The sequence below is a fragment of the Schistocerca nitens genome, chromosome 1, assembly GCF_023898315.1.
Source record: "Schistocerca nitens isolate TAMUIC-IGC-003100 chromosome 1, iqSchNite1.1, whole genome shotgun sequence".
Lineage (NCBI taxonomy): Eukaryota > Metazoa > Arthropoda > Insecta > Orthoptera > Acrididae > Schistocerca > Schistocerca nitens.
This window is the reverse complement of record NC_064614.1, coordinates 540,788,935-540,812,297: the sequence shown is the minus strand read 5'-3', so window position 1 is coordinate 540,812,297 and position 23,363 is coordinate 540,788,935. Positions and strand designations below refer to the sequence as shown.

Genomic DNA, 23,363 nt, shown 5'->3' with positions numbered 1-23,363 from the left:
TTGCCTGTCTCTAGAGCAGCAGCTTTCTTCTCCTATAATTTGCAATTTAAATACAAGTTTCAAGTCAGGTGGCAGTGAAGAAAAGAAAAGTATCAGGGATAAGTATGAAGGTACCAGCTTTCTGTGATGTGTATAATAAGTCAGAAAGAGATCTCAGTTCTAACGGTTTTAAATAACTATTTTAAGAAGCTCATTTGGATCGTATTAACAATTCCACAAAGTGCATTTATTATTCTTATCTCTGAAGTTTTATTTTTTAATTGCTATTAATTATGTTGCAGCTGGGTGGCAAGAAAACACTGTATGCACATGCTAGTGATTCACAAATTACTTTAAAGCCATGCTACATAAAGATAATTATGACTCTACTGAAGATTAAATGGATCGTGTAGCTAGGCAAATGGATGATAGATGGCACAAGGAAGTTCTTCACAAGATTTCATGAGAGAAGAAAAAATTGAGATGACAACCCAATTGAAGATGGATAGATGACATTAAAGAACATGCATCATCATCATCATCATCATCATCCACAAAGACAAATGCATTTCTAGACACTTAATTTAAAACTTTTGAGCATGACAGTAAGCTTGCATGCCTCTTATACATAACGAAAAGTAGTCAAGTTCTAACTTACCGCTGTTGGCTGGGGGGCTAGTGTATGTTTGCTCATTACGATAGTGGTGGTCTTGAGATCCGATTTTGGCCCTCCAGGTGATTTTGGTGCTATCATTTCTGTTGGGCTTGATGGCTTGCTAACAAGCAGTCCTGCTGCTCTCACAACATCCAGAACCTGAAATGAGAATTTTTTAATATAATGCTAGAAAAATTACCATTTGTTTCAAGTGAGTGGATAGGCACAAATATGTGCACTTCTCATTCCATATTTTGGGTTCACCAGATTCAACAGTACTACCAGCAGTATACATAACCATTAATTTGGGTGGTTATATTTTGAGTTAGTTGGAAAGAGACATCATTTTCTGTACAGAATTTGTGGAAAGAATTTTACTAGTCTTTGCAATAATTTCCAAAACAAATGACTAACACCAAATGTGAAGCCTAAAACAAATTTGCACTGCTGTTGGTCCAAAATAAATAAATCTTTTTGTAAGTCACTGAAATATTGCATTTACAGAACCGTCTCCTCTTCAGTCAGATGGCAAGGAAAAGATTGTAAATTTACACACATCTTCTGTTTTCTGTAAGCATCATACAGAGAGGCAATCAAAGCATGCAAGCCGGCCAGCCCACCCTCCTTCCCTGTAAACCTTTTCCCTTCTCTCTTAATTTATTTGTTGACAATTGACTGGGCACGTATGATAGCAAGAAGAAGGTTGTTTGTTACATTTATGTGGTTTTGTTCCCAGCTTTATCTATAGGTAAAGTTGGCTCTTTTCTTTTATGTGTTGTACTAAAAGAAGTAACACTTGCAGCTGTGTTAAAAGTCATGAAGGCTCTCTGCAGTTAACATAGATTCTGCAAAGAGTAACTGAAGGAACACAGTGTCATTTACAGTATTCTATATCTAAGGACCTTCTGACTTCAGAAGATGAGGAGGATCTTTCGTCAACTGAGAAGATAACATTAAGCGCAGAGAAAAGAGCTCCATGGAAGTAGGCACGGCTAAGATCCCTTGAACACATGAGCCTACCAAAGTATATTCATTTTGTAAGAGACATTTTATTGAAGCTACAAAATCCATTATTTTCAAGACAAAAATGTCCATACTAAATGACAGGTGTTCATTACAGACATTTGTTGAGCATTTACAGGATATTTCCTGCTATCAGGCTTGTTACAACACTGAGGTGACAGAAGTCATGGGATACCTCCTAATATCTTGTTGGACCTTTTTTTGCTTGGTGTAGTGCAGCAAATGGATGTGGCATGGAGTCAACAAGTTGTTGGGAGTACCCTGAAGAAGCCTCTACAGCTATCTATAATTGCGGAAGTGTTGGTGGTGCAGGATTCTGAGCAAAAATTGACCTCTCGATTATGTCATAAAAGTCTTCATTGGGGTTTGTGTCGGGCAATCTGGGTGACCAGACATTCACTAGAATTGTCCAGAATGTTCTTCACACACAATGCAAACAACTGTGGCCTGGTGACACGGAACACTGTCATCCATAAAAAGTCCATCATTGCTTACGAACATGAAATCCATGAATGGCAGCAAATGGTCTCCAAGTAGCCAAACATAACCATTTCCAGTCAATGATAAGTACAGTCAGACTAGAGAACCCAGTGCATTCCATGTAAATACAGCCCACACCATTCTGGAGCCACCACCAGCTTGCACTGTGCGTTGTTACCAAATTAGGTCCATGGCTTCATGGGGTCTGCACAACAGTTGAAACCTACCATGTGCTCTTACCAACATAAATCTGGACTCATATGATCAGGCCACAATTTTCCAGTCATCTAGGGTCCAATCAATATGGTCATGAGCCCAGGCGAGGTGGTGCAGGCAATGTCATGCTGTTAATAAAGGCACTATCATCGGCTGTCTGCTGCCACAGCCCACTTACATCAAATTTTGCCACACTGTCCTAATGGTGTGGGATCCTTACCAGGTGGGATTGACGGAGGACATCAAAAGGGTGCAAAAAAGGTAGCTCGTTTTGTATTATCACGTAATAGGGGAGAGAGTGTGGCAGATATGATATGTGAGTTGGGATGGAAGTCATTAAAGCAAAGACGTTTTTCGTCGCGGCGAGATCTATTTACGAAATTTCAGTCACCAACTTTCTCTTCCGAATGAGAAAATATTTTGTTGAGCCCAACCTACATAGGTAGGAATGATCATCAAAATAAAATAAGAGAAATCAGAGCTCGAATAGAAAGGTTTAGGTGTTCGTTTTTCCCGCGCGCTGTTCGGGAGTGGAATGGTAGGTCGATAGTATGATTGTGGTTCGATGAACCCTCTGCCAAGCCCTAAAATGTGAATTGCAGAGTAATCATGTAGATGTAGATTGTTATGTCTCACATTGATTTCTACAGTCATTTCATGCAGTGTTGCTTGTATGTTAACACTGATAACTCTACACAAACACTGTTGCTCTCGGTCATTAAGTGAATGCCATTGTTCACCGAGTTGTCTGTAGTGAGCAGTAATGCCTGAAAGTTGGTGTCTTAAGCACACTCTTCACATTGTCGATCTCGGCATACTGAATTTCCTAACAGTATCCAAAATGGAATGGCCCACGCATCAAGCTCCAACTACCATTCCGCACGCAAATCTTAATTTCCATCATGTGACCATAATCATGTGGGAAACATCTTCACATGAATCACCTGAGAACAAATGACAGTTCCGCCAATGCACTGCCCTTTTATACCTTGTGTATGCAATACTACCACCATCTGTATATGTGCAATCACTATCCCATGACTTGTGTCATCTCATTGTAAACAGGTTAAGGAGCAACAGTTGTGAGTTAGGATAAAATTAGCAAGGTGTATAAGGAATGAAGTAGAGGGATGGGGCCTGAAGGACAGAAATAGTGGTGAGACCATGAACATGATGGAAGTTAGTGAATAGGGAAATCGCGTCAACAGTGATGAGTATGGATCGAGGAAGTAATGGGGTTGGAATGGTGGAGAGTTGTTTAAGGAAGTGGTTGGTATCTTTGATGTGGGAGGTGAGATTACAGGCAATTGGTTGGAGGTGTTGGTCAATGAGGGCCAAAATTCTTTCAGATGGAAGTGGGTGCACGGGGCATCATAGGAATGAGGCGGAAATGGACTTGTGGGACAGGTTCTGAGAAGGGCCTAAGGCTTCAACTCGCATCCTGTTTATGGGCCATCTAGAGAAAAACTTCCCAACCTTCAAAAACTCCCAACCCCTCATAGTCTGGCTCGGGTTCATTGGAGATACATTCTTCGTCTGAACACTGGGCCAAGGTACCCTACCTTCATTTCTTCACAACCTCAACACCTCTCCCACCCACTTCATCTGGTGCTCCTCCATCCAGTGTGCCATTTTCCTGGACACAGACCATCCCATCTCTGAATGCTCCATCCACACTTCTGTCCACATTAAATCCACGAACCACTAACAGTATCTGCATTTCGACAGTTGTCACCCCTTACTTACACACACACACACACACACACACACACACACACACACACACAACTTTCCTATACAACCTGGCCAGTTGGGGAGAGCATATCTGCTGTGCAGTGACAAGAACACACTTGCCCAGTATCCTGAGGATCTCAGAGACACGCACTACCCCCTGACCCAGTCCGCAAACAGATCTCCAACATCATTTCCCCTCACATGTCCAATCCTCATACCACCCCCAAGAACTAGCTACAAAGTAGTGCCCCCTTCGTCACCCAGTACCACTGCATACTGGAATAACTGTATCACATCTTTCGTCATTGTTCTGATTACATACATGCCATGAAATGAAAGACATCCTACCAAACAAGATCATCCCCACCCCCCCCCCCCCCCTTGCCACAAAGTAGTGTTCTGTCGCCCACCCACAATCTCCGCATCATTGTAGTCCATCCTAGGCCACTCCCAATCCACCCATTCAGCACTTCCTATTCCAGTCCTGTCATATCCTTCTACAACTCCATTAGAGACTGGGCCACCTATGAAAGCAGCTACATCAAATATCAGCTCTGTTGCAATCACTGCAAGTTTTTTATATTGGTGTGACAACCAACCAGCTGTCCACCTGTATGAAGGGCCACTGCCAAATTACGGCCAAGAGCAAAGTAGTCCACCCTTTGGCACACATACAGCTGAATGTACCATGGTTGATTTCAATGGTTGCTTCACTACCCAAGCCGTCTGGATCTTCCCCTTCATCACCAGCTTTTCTGAACTGCACAGATGGGAGTTATCCTTACAACACATTCTCCACTGCTGAAATTATCACGGCCTCTACCAATAGTAACCTACTGTCCCAACAGCCTCCACCCTAAAGTTTCCACCCTCTGTCCTATCACCACATCCCCTATTCTCATCTCCCACCCTCTCTGTGTGCTGTCCTCTGCCAAATTTCCCACCTGTCTTTCCCCTCCCCCCCCTCTCATTTCTTGCTCCCCCCCCCCCTCCCCATTCCCTGCCCCACAGCCTCACGGCACTGTGACTGTTGGCAACCTAGTCCCTTCATTCTCCATCAAACAGCACTTTTCTCTCTTCTCCCCCCTCACCTGTACCCTTCTATACCTTCCTCTGTCTTGCCACCCCCACTTTGCTACTACCATTTTAAGTGAGAGTTGCATTTCAGTACAAGCTGCCAGACAACAGTCATGTGTGTGTGAGGTGTGCTTGCTTGCTTGCTGTGTGTGTGTGTGTGTGTGTGTGTGTGTGTGTGTGTGTGTGTGTGTGTGTGTGTGTGTGTTTTGAATTCTGAAGGGCTTCAACTGAAAACTGAAATATTTCTAAAATTCCCTTTTCACTGTGGCTGTCTGCAACACAATATCTCCTCTGTGTAGTGAGAAGCAATCTATCCTTTCCATCTTACTGTTATGAGAATGAATAACAGGCACTATGTTAGCTTCTTTCCACACAGGGTATTAGCATGTGATGAAAAGTGAAGATGGATTAAAAGGGAGGAAACAGTGAATAGTACTAGTAATATCTATTTGTCAATAAACCAGTTCAATAGATTTTAAAAATTGTATATTTTCCAGCACAATCACATAGAACTTCCACAAGAAATTACTGCTTCCAACATTCACTGGCATTTCAAAAAATTCTGACATCTCTAGTGCAACTACAATGTCTTTCTTCTCCCCCCCCCCCCCCCCCCCCCACACACACACAATTCAATCCTGTTGCTCTATATGTTAGTGCATCTAATATTCAATGATGGTTATTCATTTTGTGGCAACAAATGTCATTTCCTTACACTTTCAAACTTGGTTTCACCAAATAGTTGTAACACCAAGAGACCATTACTAATTGTCACCTTTTGAGTTTATGTAGTATCTAACTACATAAAATCAAATGCAGTAACTGTTATGCTAAAAAAAATTCATTCTGTTTTACTAATGGTAATCTATTGTAACATTTGAACGGGAAAAATTATCAATGATGGCAGATAGCCCTTTATTTTCAGCGTAGAAGTGACATTTGATTCCCAAGATACACTACCACTCATTAATTTCAATACAATGTGTATAACACAAATCAAATGTTATTTCTCACAAAATATAATTATATTAACTTCCACAAATGTAATAAAATCACGATCATTATATTTTACTTTCATCAAAGTATCCTCCTTTGGATTTAACGACTGCCTCACAAACTCAAGGCATGCAGTCAATCAGTTTTTGTAGGTATCGTGAATCTATATGATTCCACTCATCCTTAACAACATTCCAGACATGTTCCTTGCTGGATACATTAACTTCCATGATATGTCAGTCCACTCAATCCCAGACCATTTCATTCAGTACTTTCTGTTTTTCCTTTGATGCAATGTAGTTCATACAGCATGCCGACCAATGTTTAGTGTCATTATCCTGTTGTAAGGTGAACCCTTTCCCTATTAAGCACAATCCACATCGTATTGTACGATACTGAAGTATGCGATGGTACTGCTCCTGATCTTTACATCCTTCCATTTTCACAATGTTGCCAGCTCTATCTACGGCAAAACATCCCCAAACCATAACAGAACCTCCACTGTAAGCAGAAAACACTGCTGGGCTACCCTTTCCCCTACAAATCATTGAACAAATATTCTCCTTCTGGTTCCAAAAATCTCGAACTTCGATTCATCAGTGAGTAACACCTTCGTCCAATCTTCCGATGTCCAATTACGATGTTTTCTAGCCCATTCAAGTCTCTCCTGATTATTTATGGACCTTAGAAGGGTTTTCTTGCTGTGATACACCCTTTCAAGCCGACTTCAGTCAGTCTCCTTTTTACAGTTACAATATCTACCAATTATGCACAAATTTGGAGCGCTGTTTTGAATTTATTTCTCTTACTGGTAATTCTGCTATATTTATCATCACTTTTAATTGTTTTACGAGGTTCACCTGGTCGTGGTATGTCCTTATTGGTATCTGTTGTCTTTTGGTGGTTAAAGGTGTATTGCACTCCCCCTATAGAGACACTACACAATTTGGCGAACAGATAAAGCTGCTTGGCTAAGTGCTACAATTGCAGCACGTTTTTTCACTGGATATCTCTACTCATGGAGCCATACTAGTGATGTGAACACTCCAGTGTCATGAAGGAATTGACATGCAGGAATCACATATTATGTATCGTAGCAATGCTTGCCGTTCGCTGCGGACATCACATCGCTACAGGGAACAACACAGGTGCACCAAATGCAGCGTCCATCGGCAAATAGGCATACCAGATAGGTATATAATGTTTATGTACACAACATTGTTTGTTGGATACTATTGTATCTCGATGATCACAAACAAAAATCATGACGTGTACAACTGTTGTACTATTTCTTTGCTTCCTCAACTGTACCCACAGTATTAGACATTATCTACAGATAATTAGATGTCATTTATTGTATGTATTGAAATTAATGAGCGGTAGTCAAAGTGTATCTTGTTTAATTTGATCACTCTTCCAACATACAATAAAGACTACCAAAGCTCCAAAACTGTTGAGATAAATACACAATACTTGGGATATGTAAAATCTGTGTATGAGAAGACAGGGGTAATAACATGTATTGTTAAAGGATACTAACAGATGCTGAAGACACAAGTACTTGTAAAGAAGACACTGACAAATGTAGTAGTTTCAAAACTAAAAATTAATTGAAATGAGGATAATGAACTGCACATAATTGACTAAACAATTTAAAATGAGAACACAGTGAAAGCTTGCCAACTTTCTTACTAGAAAGCTAATGGAATATGGTTCAGAAACCTGGAACAGATTTTCAATATTGCAGGGGAATGTTCAATTATAATAATAAGAACCTTTTCTGGTGTAGATTTCTCCCGCACATCATCCATTGAAACGACGGCATCATTGCTGTGGAGAAGAGCCAGCTCTTTCTCCTTTCTTTCCTGTTCTTCTCGTTCCCACTCCACCAGCTCCTGCTTCATTTCTTGTTCCTGCAATAACACTGATCCTTTGTACAAATTTTCAAAACTTTCATTATATTAGCACTATTCAATTCAAATGGCCTGCAAAATTTTGGGAATTTACCAATCAAAGTACCTCTACAATAAATAAATAGAGATAAAAGTAGTGAGTAAACATGATACATCATCCTAAAACAATAACCACAAACATGTTATGTAACTGTTTTAGCCATCCCTGCATTTGTCTAAACCCATTATTGGATACTACAGAAACTTAAATTTGAATGGCTGGATGGAGATACGAATCCTCCTCCTTTCAAATACGAGTTCAGTGTCCTGTTACACAATTTAACACAGCCTCAACACCTTTCCTAATCCATTTCGTCTGATCCTTGTTATGAAGCCTCTCCAGTGTCTGCACAAAAAGTTCTGTCTGTATGAAGCTCACCAACCATCAACAGTACCTTCACTTTAATTGTTGCTATCCCTTTCACACTAAAAAAGTCTCTCTCACATAGTCTGGCCAGCCCTGGTGGCCCATTTCCAATGTGTAGCAATTCTTTGCCCAGTATGTTGGATCTTTCTAAAGACTTCACAAATAGGCATTACCCTTCAAACATAGGCTGCCAATGGATATCCCACAACATATCCACGTAAATGCCTAATTTTCCAACTACCTCCAAGAACCAGCTTTAAAGGAGCAATCACCCTTTCCCATGAGCATCCAATATCACCCTTGTCTTCATTAACAACCTTTTATAGGGCTTCAAATACTTCTCATCAATCCAGAAATGAAGAACAGTCTCGGCCACAATTTTTCTCATTCATCCCAATATTAAAGTGTGGTGCCCACACAATGCATTATAAATCCTTTTCTATCGTTCTGCCGCCCCTGTTCCCATCTCCTTGCACAAGAGGCAGAACACGCTGCTGAACACAATGTTCTGAAATTCAATGGCTGCTTCACTACCTGTACCATCTGGGCAGCTCCCCCCCCCCCCCCCCCAAAAACAAAAAAGAATAAATAAATAAAAAGCTTCTCTGAATTAGGTAGATGAAAACTGAACTGTTCTCTTTACACCACCTTCTTTGGTCCAGCAATCCTCCTAACTAGAATCTCTGCTTGGGCCTCTCCCTCCCCTCCCACCACTACCACTGGCATTTCAAAACTTCATTTATTCTATGAATAAAGACATTAGCCAATATCTTAGTAATGTTTACATTCTTGTTTGTGCCTGTATCAAACAAGCAGTGCCTCAACTGTGTAGTGAGTTGCTCCTTTACTCCATCCAATGCGTGTTATACCCACAATTTTCCATTACCAAGATTATAAACAATGTTACTGCAGCTTAAGCTATTTAAGCTTAATTCACAAACTATTACCTGTATTTTTCATTGCAACATCACGTGATCCTAGCTTGGACCTTACATAATATTACTATAAGGTTTCATTTTATATACTAATGAGTCCAATAATTTCAAAATGTTTTTCCACTATTGCATGCCTTGGTAAAATTTAGAACTGAACAATGATATCCTGTACACAAGCACAAAATTATCTTTTATTTAAGAACACAGAAGGAGGCATAACACAATCAACATTACCACCAGTGGTAGTAGTTGCAACATGGCAGCAATTTCATTATGAATGACATTTACTCTGGAATATAGATCATTCAAAATGAAGGATATAACCCAGAAAAAGAAGCAATGATACAGCTCAAAAATTAACCAACTGTATCATCAATTTGAATAAAAATGAGAGAAAGACACATGGACAGCAATGTACCTTACGTATTGTTGCTGAATCATCATCGTCTCTGTCGAGGCTTGACACACTGTGTGAAACTGACTTTGAATCCCTTGTGAGCTTGCCTTCTGCAAGAAGCCTATCAACTTCTGCTTTATCATAACCTACAACAAAAGGCAGGTCAAAATTAACAACAAAAGACAGGTCAAAACTAATTTTTATTATAAAATAAAATAATGATCATGAAGAAATTCCTTTTAATGCTAAGAAAGTTAATTTTACTTTCTTCACTATACTACAGTCCAGAGGAATTCTGTGATTAACAATATAGGGTCATTTCCACAGAGGACAAAGAATTTGTTATGCACTAAGGGCAAAACAAAAACTCACCATTACCCATACGAAAACGAGAAAGTCTCAAAACACATTGATGGTGAAGGGGGGGGGGGGGGGGGGGGGGGGACGAAGACGCACGAAGGAGTTGTGCGACGTATAAACATTTCGCGCCAGACATGTAACATTGGTGCTAGTTGTGTCACTATGAGGATGCAAATCAGATTCGCTTTAAATACATTTTTTAAAGGTTGTGAGCATTATCTGTCTTTTGAGATTGGACTTGGCAAGTTGATGTTAGTCAAGAATGCCGTTCGGACAACAAAGACGCCATTATCGAGAAGCTGGCTCCCCCTTCTGTGATAATGCAGGGATGTAGCCTCTCAACACGACTGCTGGCAGCAGTGATCACGAGAATGGACGGTCACATGAAGACTGGGCTACAGGCAGCCACACTGCACTATCGAGAGGGAAAATCATCATGTTCGGCATATGGCTCTGCTACAACATACTGCACCTGCAGCAGCAATATGAGCAGCAGTTGGCACCACAGTGACACAACAAACTGTTACAAATCAGTTCCTTCAAGGACAGCTCCAAGCCTGACACCGTGTAGAGTGCATTCCACCAACCCCAAACCTTTGCCAGTTGTGAATTCAGTGGTGTCAAGTGAGAGCTCTTTCAAGGGCAGGGTGGTGGTATTTCTGATGAAAGCTGGACCTATCTTGGGGCCATTGATAGTTATGTGTTGGTTAGGAGGAGGCCATTTGCAGGCCTACAGCCAGCCTGTCTGCATGCTAGAAACGCTGGAGCTACACCTGGAGTTATGGTCTAGGGTGCACCTTTGTGTGACAACAGAAGCATTCTCGTGGTTGTCCAACTGCAAATTTATACATTAAGCTGGTGATTCAAACTCTTGTGCTGCCATTCATGAACAGCATTCCATGGCATGTTTTCCAACAAGATAATGCTCGTCCACATACCGCTGATGCAACCAAACAGGCTCTGAAAAGTGTCGACATGCTGCCTTGGTCTGCTCAATCATCAGATCTGTCCCCAATTAAGCAGGTATGGAACATCACCAGATGGCAACTCCAATATCATCCACAAACAGGATTAACACCCTCAACTCACCAACCAAGTGCAACAGGAATGGAGCTCCATACCACAAACCGATATACGGCATCTGTACAGCAGAATGCATGCACATTTGCATTCTTGCATTCAACATTCTGGCAGTTATAACGGTTATTAATGTACCAGCATTTCACATTTGCAATGGCTATCTCGCACTTACATTAACCTGTGATCTTGCAATGTTAATCACTTAAATATGTTACCTAAGCAAATGTAGTCTGGAGTTTCATTACTCCACATAATTATTTTTCAGTGGTGTGATTTTTTTTCCATCATTTTACTTTGTGCTTAGAACAACAAGACAGTAATTAGCAAGTGACTTAACAAATATTGCTTATACTCCAGAGAAATAACAAACGTCAATGTTAGTACAGACACATTTAGACATCTACAACAGTTCTAAAACCATAGAACAAGAAAGTAAAAAGAAACAATATTACCAACATTTTTAAGCTGTGTGTTCATACAAATTTTGTGAATTTAATATTACAATTTTTTTCACTATAAGATTTTTAAGCGCAATAATAACCAAAAGAATTTGATAATAATTATTATTATTATAAATGAAATAAGTCACCGAATATTTTTCTACACATGTAATTGGTCTAGTTAAATTGAAATAAAACTTGGCAGGAGAAATCTGAGTGACAACTATTTCTTAATGTAATTTATAACAACGCAATTCACTTATTCCTTACTAACAATGAAACACCGTGATATTATGTATAATGAGACAATTGCACCTACCTTTACACACAACCATGTTTATTTCATTGCCACAGCTTCTAAGTACGTTCACAGCTTCCTGATGTGAAGCTCCAAGCAGTGATATCCCATTGACTTCCAACAGTCTCATACCAACCTGTACGGCAACATTAATCTTAATGTTATCTATCTTTCACTTCCCTATTACACACACCAGTGATGAAACACTGGAGCACAGTCTAAAAATAGTTTACATGCTTAGCATTTTTGTCCTCCACTAAAAGGACAAAAGTGTGAGAAGAAATGGTGAGCCAAATAAAAACAATGAGTTCGGTGATGCTCAGTATTTACTACAATACAGTAATGATGAAGGAAGTGTGTAAAATCTAAGTAAATACATTTATACAGTAAAGTGTGAAGGCCAATTAACTGAAAGTTTTTGATTTTATCAATCAATTTATTTTTAAGAGAGGAAACATGTCAGTGTTAGCTACAAAAAAATTTCTCTATGCACTGCAAGATGGTGTTAATTTGTTTTTAAAAATTTTATTTTACTAAATATCACATTTTTTAACAAATACAGAAATAAGAATACACATCCTTTTCTATTTATATGGAAGGTTCAGCAGTGAATTGGAAACAATATTTTGTTCTACAACTGTACCTGTTATTTTTTTTAAAAGTATGATCAGGTGTTAATGACAAACTTCACAATGAAGGTCTACATCATGAAGCCATTATTATCTTGATTGCTGAATTTTCTTAAATAATAATAATAATAATAATAATAATAATAATAATAATAATAATAATAATCCCCGTGGAGGCCCGGGAAAAGAATAGGCCTCCGGTATGTTCTGCCAGTCGTAAAAGGCGACGAAAAGAACAAACCACTAATAGGGCTAACCCCCCTTTTAGTGTGATTAGTTGGTTCAGGACAGAACTAAAGAAGCCTCGGACAAGCGCCGTCATGGTCGGGGACGACGCTTGAACCCTATGCCCGCCCACAATGGTAACGACACTGCTAGCCAACTGGAAAATGATTTAAATCCAAATAGAGGTGTTTTGCAGGATATGCTTCCTGCAACCACCCTAGAAGGAAAACAAAGACAGAGGATGAGATGGTCAGATGAAGTTAATCGACACCTCATGTTCTGTTATTATCAAGCAACAAACCTAGGAACCAACACAACTGGATACAGATCACAAGTATACACAACATTTATTACCAGATACCCAGAATTAAAATTTTTAACAGAACAACGACTAGCTGATCAGATCCGTGTAATAATCAAAAATAACAGGATACCCCAGTCAGAATTAGAAAACATCAAACAAGAAGTACAACAAATACTGGAACAAAATAATGTGCAATCAGAAGAAGAAGAAAATACAGTAATGGACTCAAACATCCCAGAGCAAACAAACAAAGAACAACACGCACCAATTAAACAATCAGAGGAAAACGAAATCTTAAGACAGCCACCAGAACAAGCACAAATAGAACACGAAGTGACACAGATGCTAGATATAGAAGAAAAATTTCAGCTAACATATATAGAATACAAAGACACAAATACAGACATTAGACCATTCTTGCATAGACCACCAAATAACCCACAAGTCGAAACAACAATAAAAACTATCAACACAATCATACACAACAAAATAAATGAAAACACAACTATGGAAGAGTTACAACTACTGGTTTATATAGGAGCACTCACTACATTAAATATACACACTAGACAGAGATCAGAACCAACCAACACACAGAAGAAACCCACAAAACCAGCATGGCAACACAGGCTACAGATCAGAATAGAAAAACTGAGAAAAGACATCGGACAGCTAACACAATTTATAAGAAATGAAATCTCGGAAAAAAAACGAAAAAGGTTAGGTAAAATCTCACAACAAGAAGCGACAGAGCAATTAGACGAAAAGAAGCAGAAATTACAAGCATTAGCCAAACGACTCAGAAGATACAAAAAAAGTGAAAATAGAAGGAAACAAAACCAAACATTCAACACAAACCAAAAGAAATTTTACCAGACAATAGATAACACACACATTAAAATAAACAATCCACCAAACATAACAGACATGGAACACTTCTGGAGCAACATATGGTCAAACCCGGTACAACATAACAGGCATGCACGGTGGATACAAACAGAAACAGACACATACAAGATGATACCACAAATGCCTGAAGTGAAAATTTTGCAACATGAAGTCACCCAAGCAATTAATTCTACTCACAATTGGAAAGCCCCTGGAAATGATAAAATAGCAAATTTCTGGTTAAAGAAGTTCACCTCAACACATTCACATCTAACTAAATTATTTAACAGTTACATTGCAGACCCATACACATTCCCTGATACACTTACACATGGAATAACTTATCTGAAACCTAAAGATCAAGCAGACACAGCGAACCCAGCTAAATATCGCCCCATAACATGCCTACCAACAATATACAAAATATTAACTTCAATCATTAAACAGAAATTAATGACACATACAACACAGAACAAAATTATAAATGAAGAACAAAAAGGCTGTTGCAAAGGAGCACGAGGATGTAAAGAGCAACTGATAATAGATGCAGAGGTGACATATCAAGCTAAAACTAAACAAAGGTCGCTACACTATGCATACATTGATTACCAAAAAGCTTTTGATAGTGTACCCCACTCATGGTTACTACAAATATTGGAAATATACAAAATAGATCCTAAATTGATACAGTTCCTAAACATAGTAATGAAAAATTGGAAAACCACACTTAATATCCAAATAAATTCAAATAATATCACATCACAGCCAATACAGATTAAGCGTGGAATATACCAAGGAGACTCATTAAGTCCTTTCTGGTTCTGCCTTGCTCTGAACCCACTATCCAACATGCTAAATAATACAAATTATGGATACAATATTACTGGAACATACCCACACAAAATCACACATTTGCTATACATGGATGATCTAAAACTACTGGCAGCAACAAATCAACAACTCAACCAATTACTAAAGATAACAGAAGTATTCAGCAATGATATAAGTATGGCTTTTGGAACAGACAAATGTAAGAAAAATAGCATAGTCAAGGGAAAACACACTAAACAAGAAGATTACATATTGGATAACCACAGCGACTGCATAGAAGCGATGGAAAAAACAGATGCCTATAAATATCTAGGATACAGACAAAAAATAGGAATAGATAATACAAATATTAAAGAAGAACTAAAAGAAAAATATAGACAAAGACTAACAAAAATACTGAAAACAGAATTGACAGCAAGAAACAAGACAAAAGCTATAAATACTTATGCCATACCAATATTGACCTACTCATTTGGAGTAGTGAAATGGAGTAACACAGACCTAGAAGCACTCAATACACTTACACGCTCACAATGCCACAAATATAGAATACATCACATACATTCAGCAACAGAAAGATTCACATTAAGCAGAAAGGAAGGAGGAAGGGGATTTATCGATATAAAAAACCTACATTATGGACAGGTAGACAATTTAAGAAAATTCTTTATAGAACGAGCAGAAACTAGCAAAATACACAAAGCAATCACTCATATAAATACATCGGCTACACCACTACAATTTCATAACCACCTCTACAACCCTTTAGACCACATAACATCAACAGATACGAAGAAAGTAAATTGGAAAAAGAAAACACTTCATGGCAAGCACCCGTATCATCTAACACAGCCACACATCGATCAAGACGCATCCAACACATGGCTAAGAAAAGGCAATATATACAGTGAGACAGAAGGATTCATGATTGCAATACAGGATCAAACAATAAACACCAGGTATTACAGCAAGCATATTATTAAAGATCCTAATACCACAACAGATAAATGCAGACTTTGTAAACAACAAATAGAAACAGTAGATCACATCACAAGCGGATGTACAATACTAGCAAATACAGAATACCCCAGAAGACATGACAATGTCGCAAAAATAATACATCAACAGCTTGCCTTACAACATAAACTTATAAAACAACACGTTCCTACATACAAGTATGCACCACAAAATGTACTGGAGAATGATGAATACAAATTATACTGGAACAGAACCATTATAACAGATAAAACAACGCCACATAACAAACCTGACATCATACTCACCAATAAAAAGAAGAAATTAACACAATTAATCGAAATATCCATACCCAATACAACAAATATACAAAAGAAAACAGGAGAAAAAATTGAAAAATACATCCAACTGGCTGAGGAAGTCAAAGACATGTGGCATCAGGATAAAGTTGACATCATACCAATTATACTATCAACTACAGGAGTCATACCACACAATATCCACCAATACATCAATGCAATACAGCTACATCCAAACATATATATACAATTACAGAAATCCGTAATTATTGATACATGTTCAATTACCCGAAAGTTCCTAAATGCAATATAACATGTACCGTACAGCAAAAAGGAAGTGACGCTTGATAAAGGTCCGCGTCACTCCATTCTTAACCAGACTTCTAAAAAGTCTGAGAAAGTAATCAAATAATAATAATAATCTTCTACTACTACTGCAGCTACATTCTAATGAAGCACATTTCTGCTACTAATACATTTCACTGAAACAAAGTCTTAACATAGCAATTAATGAAGTAGTTCAAATAAGAACATATCAAGATGGAAGTGTAGAAACTTGGCAAAACGGATATTACAGCACTTAAACTTTCACTGAAAAATAGGTTGTGACAATTACTTTTAACACTGCATAATTAACCCAAAACTTGTTTCAATTGAATTTGTGTCAATGTTTAGTCATGTTGGCAACACCAGCATTGCTAAGGACATGTAGAAAAACTGAAGGTAGTACATAAATCTCTCAAAAAACCATGAACAACCATAAAGTATACCACTGCAGGGTGTATATTTAATGGTGATTAAGGTTGAAGGAATTATCACAAGTAACGCAAAATGAACAAATAAGAGGGACAACATAAAGAAAATGAGATGGCAGAGGAAAGAGAATTACATGTGAGATTACATCTACATCTATAATTAGCAAACCACCGTACGGTGTGTGGTGGCGCGTACTTTGTGTAATACTATCACTTTCTACTATTCCTGTTCCAATCGCGAATGGTTCACGGGAAGATAAGACTGCTGGTAAGCCTTTATGCAAACTAAGAGTCTCTCTAATGTTACCTCAATGGTCTTTTCATGAGATATACATAATAGGAAGCAATTACTGGTTGACTCTTCTAGGAATGTTCATTTTTTTATGTTCATTGTTAATTACCAGTCCCTGTACCAAGTGTTTATCTTCTGCAAGTCTTCCTGCAGTTCCCTACAATTATCTCCAGACGTGTCTATGGCCTGGAATCACACTGACTGGAGTAGAGCTGTCTTCAGTGATAAGTCTTGCTTAGAACTGACCAGCAAAGAGGTGTACGGAAACAGTCCAGACAGTGATTGTTTACCAACCTGACTGTCATCCACCATACAGCCCGACAACCAGGAGTGGTACTCTAGGATGCCATTTATTTCGCAGCATGATGCCTTTGGTAGTCATCTGCGGCACCCTTGCAGCACTGCAGTATGCCAACGGTATTCTACAACCCATTTTGTTGCCTTTCAGGGCAAGCCATCCTGGGCTTACATATCATGAAGGTAATGCACACTTCCACATGGTGAGAATTTCTATTACTTGTCTTCATGCTGGCTGAACCCTACCTTGGCAAGGTAGCTGGATTTCTGCACAACTTAGAAAGTTTGGAGTGGTATGGGCAGGGACCTCCAGCCAGCTTGGGATTTTGACAAACTAAGTTGCCAATTGGACAGAATTTGCCATGATATTCCTCAGGACATCTGACAACTCATCAATCAATGTGAAACCAAATATTTGATTGCATAATGGCTAGAGGTGGACCAACGCTTACTGACTTGCTCAATTTGTGAAAAGCTGCTTCTGTTGAATAAACCATCCAATTTTTCTGAAATCGTGTTCATTTATTTGTCTGGACCAAATGCACGTATTCATGTTTTACACCTTAACAATAAATACCATCCTCATTAGAGGCCTTTGTTACATTATTTTAGTTATTAACCATTTTGTTCCATGTCACATTTTTATAAGATTTGAAAAAGGGTAATTACAATGTGCAACAGTGAGAGCAGGATAGCTGGGCTACCCTTGTTTGCAATGATAACTTGTAAGTGCTGCACTGTCACTGTATAAGAAGCTTGAAGAGCCTACAGTCTGTACTAATTCTGTTAGCATGCAGCCTACACCTGCAAATAAGCAGGAAGGTAGCAAACACTCACTGACACCAGGTAGTTACCAAGTCAGAAGTCTTCCAGACAGACACACAGAGAGAGAGAGAGAGAGAGAGAGAGAGAGAGAGAGAGAGAGAGACTCAATGTGGTCATAGGTGAAGAGAAGCACACAGTGAGAAGCACTAGGAACTTGATAATATTACAGACAAAGATAGGATAGTGAGGAATGCAAAAATTACTCGCACCCTAAAGCATTTAGAAAAATTATAACGGTCACACACCACAAAAAAAGTGGGTGGTGGTTTACCTAAGTATTTGGGAATTCTCATTAGTTACTTTATTTACATAATAAATACTACGCACCTTCAGTCTTCCATCTCTTCGAGCAGCACCTCCAGAATTTATTTTGGAAATGAATACACCCTCGTCAGTACGATCAAGTGGATTTCCTCTATGACCCCTGAGACCACCTTTGATATGCATACCAAGTTTCTCTCCTTCAGCTTTTACAATTCGTAGTTCCTGCAGAAATAAATGATTATTGAATAAATACTTCAGTCTACTGTCACATTCATAAAACACTGCACATATTGCATAAAATCTCTGTTACTAAGGTGCTGCAGTTTAGCTGCAACTGTAGACTTTGAGAACTGTCCATCACCATCAACATAAAACATCGCGGACTTCAATATTTTTAGTGTCCTTCATATATAAGTAGAGATGTAAACCTTATGGAAATAGCAATGGTCAACTTAGCGCACTGGATATGTAAGGACACTAGTGATTAGAATACAATGGGATACAAACTGTCAAACTAATCAAAACAGTAGCAAACAGTGACTGCCATTCAGCTGTTTACATTTCAGATATCCTTTTTTTTTACAGCCATTCTAGCTTGACACTGTGTCCTGACCCGCTTACAGTTCTGCCACTCTAAGTTATCAACACCTCTTTAATTAAGAAAGTCCTGTACGAAGTAGTGTGGAGCAGAGTTTATGTTCCTCAAAATTTCGTCTATCAGTCATTTTTAAGGCTGTGCTCCATACCTGCTGACTTATGCATTTTACCTTGTCATAAATGGCATTCACCTTCCATGCACTATACAGCAACAATTTGAATAGTCTGACCAACATAGTTAATGCTACACATGTATAAACAAGATGTGGTACACTTCAGGAAAGCTGAGACTCATATCTTTAACTGGTCATAGCATATGGGCATACTTTTTTTGTAGAAGGAACGTCGAATTAAACCTATGCACCCAATGTTGCCTTATGTGGCATTACAGAACAACAGAAGTAAGGATAGTGTCTTACTTTTTTCAGGAGTGTCAGAAGTCTTTTTCAGTATCTGGCTTCTAAATGATGGTGTAAGTCAGTCTTATTATAAATGTTTTTTGTAAACATCTGCCCAAAATGTTCTAATTCAAACTTCAAATAGTCACATTCTGGAAGTGATAATCTTGAGTTTTAAAGGTCTAAATTGCACAAATAACTCTGCCATTCTATGTGTCAGAAACCTACATACATGAACTTTTACCAAAATGTGAGAAATTTTCATCTGTTAGAGAAGAAGGGTGCCTTAAACATATGAATTTACAGAGCAAGAACTATATTAGACAAAAACAATTCTGGGTCCAAACGGAAATACCTTAAGCAGGTATTACGATAAGCAGTTACAAAAAGACTGATATTACATGAGCCATTATCTATCAAGGAAGAGCTATGACATGATTGAGGAAACCAAGATACAGTCCACAATTCTTCTACACTGCAGCATCATATGCTTTTGCCAGCTTTTTTCAAAAATATTTGAAAAGGTTATGTTCAAGCATCTACTTAAACACCTTAGTGAAAATAACGTACAGTCAAAGTCACAATTTGAGTTTCTTAAGGGTTCTGATATTGAGGAGGCTATTTACACTTACAGGGAAAATGTACTTAATTCATTAGACAACAAATTAGAGGCAACTGGCATATTCCGTGACCTGTCAAAGGCTTTTGACTGTGTGAGTCACAGCATTCTTTTAAGTATATTAAAATATAAAGGCGTCACTGGTAGTGCTGCAAAGTGGTTTCAGTCACATCTTACTAATAGAAAACAAAATGTGTCATTACGTAACACTACAGCAGTAGGCAATCAGACATCATCTGACCGGGAAGAAATTACATGTGGTGTTTCCCAAGGTTCCATACTAGATCCACTACTTTTTCTTATGTATATTAATGACCTGCCATCTGTTACATTACCAGATGCCAAGTTTGTCTTATTTGCAGATGATACAAACATTGCAATAAATAGTAAATCAAATATAAATTTAGAAAGGGCAGCTAATCAAATGTTTACTGACATTAATAAGTGGTTCATAGCCAATTCACTGTCATTAAACTTTGGATAGACCCACTATATGCAGCTCAGAATTTCCAAGAGATTTCGTTCCAGTGTGTGTATAAAATATGACGACATGGAAATAGGAGAAGTTGAGAGTGTAAAATTCTTGGCATTACACCTCGATAATAAATTCAGTTGGGAGTGACACACTAACGAACTGCTAAAATGCCTAAACAAGTCTGTGTTTGCAATGCAAATGATGTCAGACATAGGAGATATGAATATTAAAAAACTGGCATATTTTGCTTATTTTCACTCCATTTTGGGGTAACTCCACAAACCGAGAAAAAATTTATAGATTACAGAAGAGTATAATAAGAGTAATGTGTAGTGTAAATCCAAGATCATCATTGCGAAACCTATTCAAAGAATTGGGCATACTAACCACAGCTTCTCAGTATATTTATTCCTTGATGAAGTTTGTTGTAAATAATACATCTCTTTTTCCAACTAACTGCTTAGTACACAGTATCAATACTAGGAATAAGAACAATATAAATAAAGATTTAAAATCACTTACTCTTTTCCAGAAAAAGAGTCCAGTATTCAGCAATGCATATTTCAACAAGTTACCAGCAACCATTAAGAGTTTAGTTTCTGACAAGGCACAATTTAAACATAATTTAAAAGAATTTTTGGTGACTAACTCCTCCTATTCCATCCATGAATTTCTCAGCAAGTGCAGTAGACCATTTTAATAACAGCCAAGTAACTGCCAACTGTGTGAACGATGGATGTGTGGAAAGCAGATATAAGTCTTAAGTCTGTAAATAGTGGAAGTTCAATTTTAAATCTTGTACATAATTTGACTGTTCTTAACTGAGGAGCATTGAAATGAATAACATACTTTATGTTTGGCAATACTTGGTTGTAATAGCCAAGTAACTAGCTACTGTGTGAATGATGGATTTAATGAAAGCAGAGTTAAGTATTAAACCTGTAAATCTTAGAAGTCTCACTTTAATTCATGTATACAATTTTACTGTTTATTCACTGAGGATCATTACAATTAATGAAAGTCAAGTTTTTCTTATTACATTTTTGTAATGTGTTTATCTGTGTTCCACACCCAGGAGGATCCCCTCTTTTGTGGGCCTATGGAATGAATGAATAATTAATCTGATCTAATGCAATAGTAATCAGTTGCACATGGTGAAACGTGCTGAAACGGTAATTCAAGGTGTCAACAAAGACCAGTGACAAAAGACAACTTAGGCCGCAGGATATCTGGCATGTACTAAATTCTGTGAAAATGCAGTGTTAACTGTATTGGCCAGACTGTTCAAACTGTAATAGTTGAAAGTTATGGACCATCCAGTGCCACCACAGACAGAGAGAACAACATAAGTCAGTTATGACAGAATTCAGTACAGTAATGAGTAAAAGATTAAGTACCAATAAACATAGATCCTATCCACAATATTTACTACAGTAATTCCTTTTCCTTATAAAAGAGGGGGCAAAAACAATTTTTGGTAACAAGAACTTTTAAGATAAATTGTTATTGCTGAATACAGGGTGGAAAGCAGGCACTGGAAACAAAATGCTACCATTACACTTGTTGGATTGATCTGACAATGTGATCTGGTCATGGTTTCCATAGACAGCCAATTTACAAAGTCCATTTTTGCTACAGTCTAAATGGTTCCTGCCTCATACTTATGTATAACGGGGGACAGGCATATTCTCACAATCAATTTTTAACCACCGATGATAATAAGGATGGAAGTCACTCACAGCTCAGAATTAACAACCAAATTTATTAGGCTTAGCAATTGTTCAGAATGTATCCAACAAGACTCCAATGAAAAATTATGGGTCACTGCACATGATACTTTGCTTTATGGTGGCAGTATGCCCTATGTATGAAATAGTAAGTTGTCACGGATTTTGCTTTCTTTATCAGAACTCCATGAAAATCAGAAAATAGAGTATCTATATCAGTACTAAATTGCTACATTGCAAAAGCTTTCTACTTACTGTGACTGGTATATATTCAATCTCAAGCAGCTTGAAAAAATTGGAACATTTATATTAATAACTGCGAAAGCAAACCAATTGTTACAAAAGCAGTATTGTCAAATAACTATATAATAAAGCTAGTCTTCAAATAATTTAGCACAAGCTGTCTGCTAACCACAAGCAGTCTATCAAAAAAGGGAACTGTAAGACTAATGCTGTTTCTTGACATTAACTAAAATTTTCTTTTCATTGCAGAACTAGAAGATGCCACAAAAAAATAAGCAATTCATGTACACTTTGAACAGTAATCTGGATGACAGTTTCGTACAAAAGAACATTAACCAGCAAGACCTTAGGAACAAGTTTCTTCATAATCACTGCACAGCAAAAAGAAATATAAATGAAGCTTAGAAAGGAAGACAGGTTACAGTTTAATTCCCTATTGATACTGACAACATCAGAAATAGATAACAAGCTCAGCTGAACAAGGATGGTATAAGAAATTAAATAAAGCCTCTACTGAATTAATGATCCCAGTATTAATCTAAAATGATTTAGAGAATTCATTCAAAACCTCAATCTTCTCTTTATGTGTAGAGCCCTACCCATTATGTCACTTCAATCATTGGAAATTTAGAGTTTAACAACATGTAGGCATCAACAGCATTAGAGATAAGACAACACATTACACAGAAAAGCTTAGAAGAATGAATTCTGAATGGCTAGAGAGGAATTTG

The 23,363-nt window shown here is 37.9% G+C and overlaps 1 protein-coding gene across 8 annotated transcripts in view; it reads right to left on the bottom strand.

The window, feature by feature from the left end:
- Nucleotides 1-23,363, bottom strand: part of LOC126253889 (protein lap4) — a 564,085-nt gene that overhangs the window by 109,462 nt on the left and 431,260 nt on the right. For 7 of the 8 annotated variants that reach the window (XM_049955263.1, XM_049955269.1, XM_049955268.1 and 4 more), the window contains 6 exons: nt 22,645-22,674; nt 18,637-18,795; nt 12,011-12,125; nt 9,833-9,957; nt 7,936-8,073; nt 638-793 (listed from right to left, as the gene is read on the bottom strand). In XM_049955263.1, the coding sequence (XP_049811220.1) occupies nt 638-793; nt 7,936-8,073; nt 9,833-9,957; nt 12,011-12,125; nt 18,637-18,795; nt 22,645-22,674 (723 nt within the window). The remainder of the gene's footprint in view (nt 1-637; nt 794-7,935; nt 8,074-9,832; nt 9,958-12,010; nt 12,126-18,636; nt 18,796-22,644; nt 22,675-23,363) is intronic. The other variant, XM_049955264.1, reaches the window with a different exon arrangement.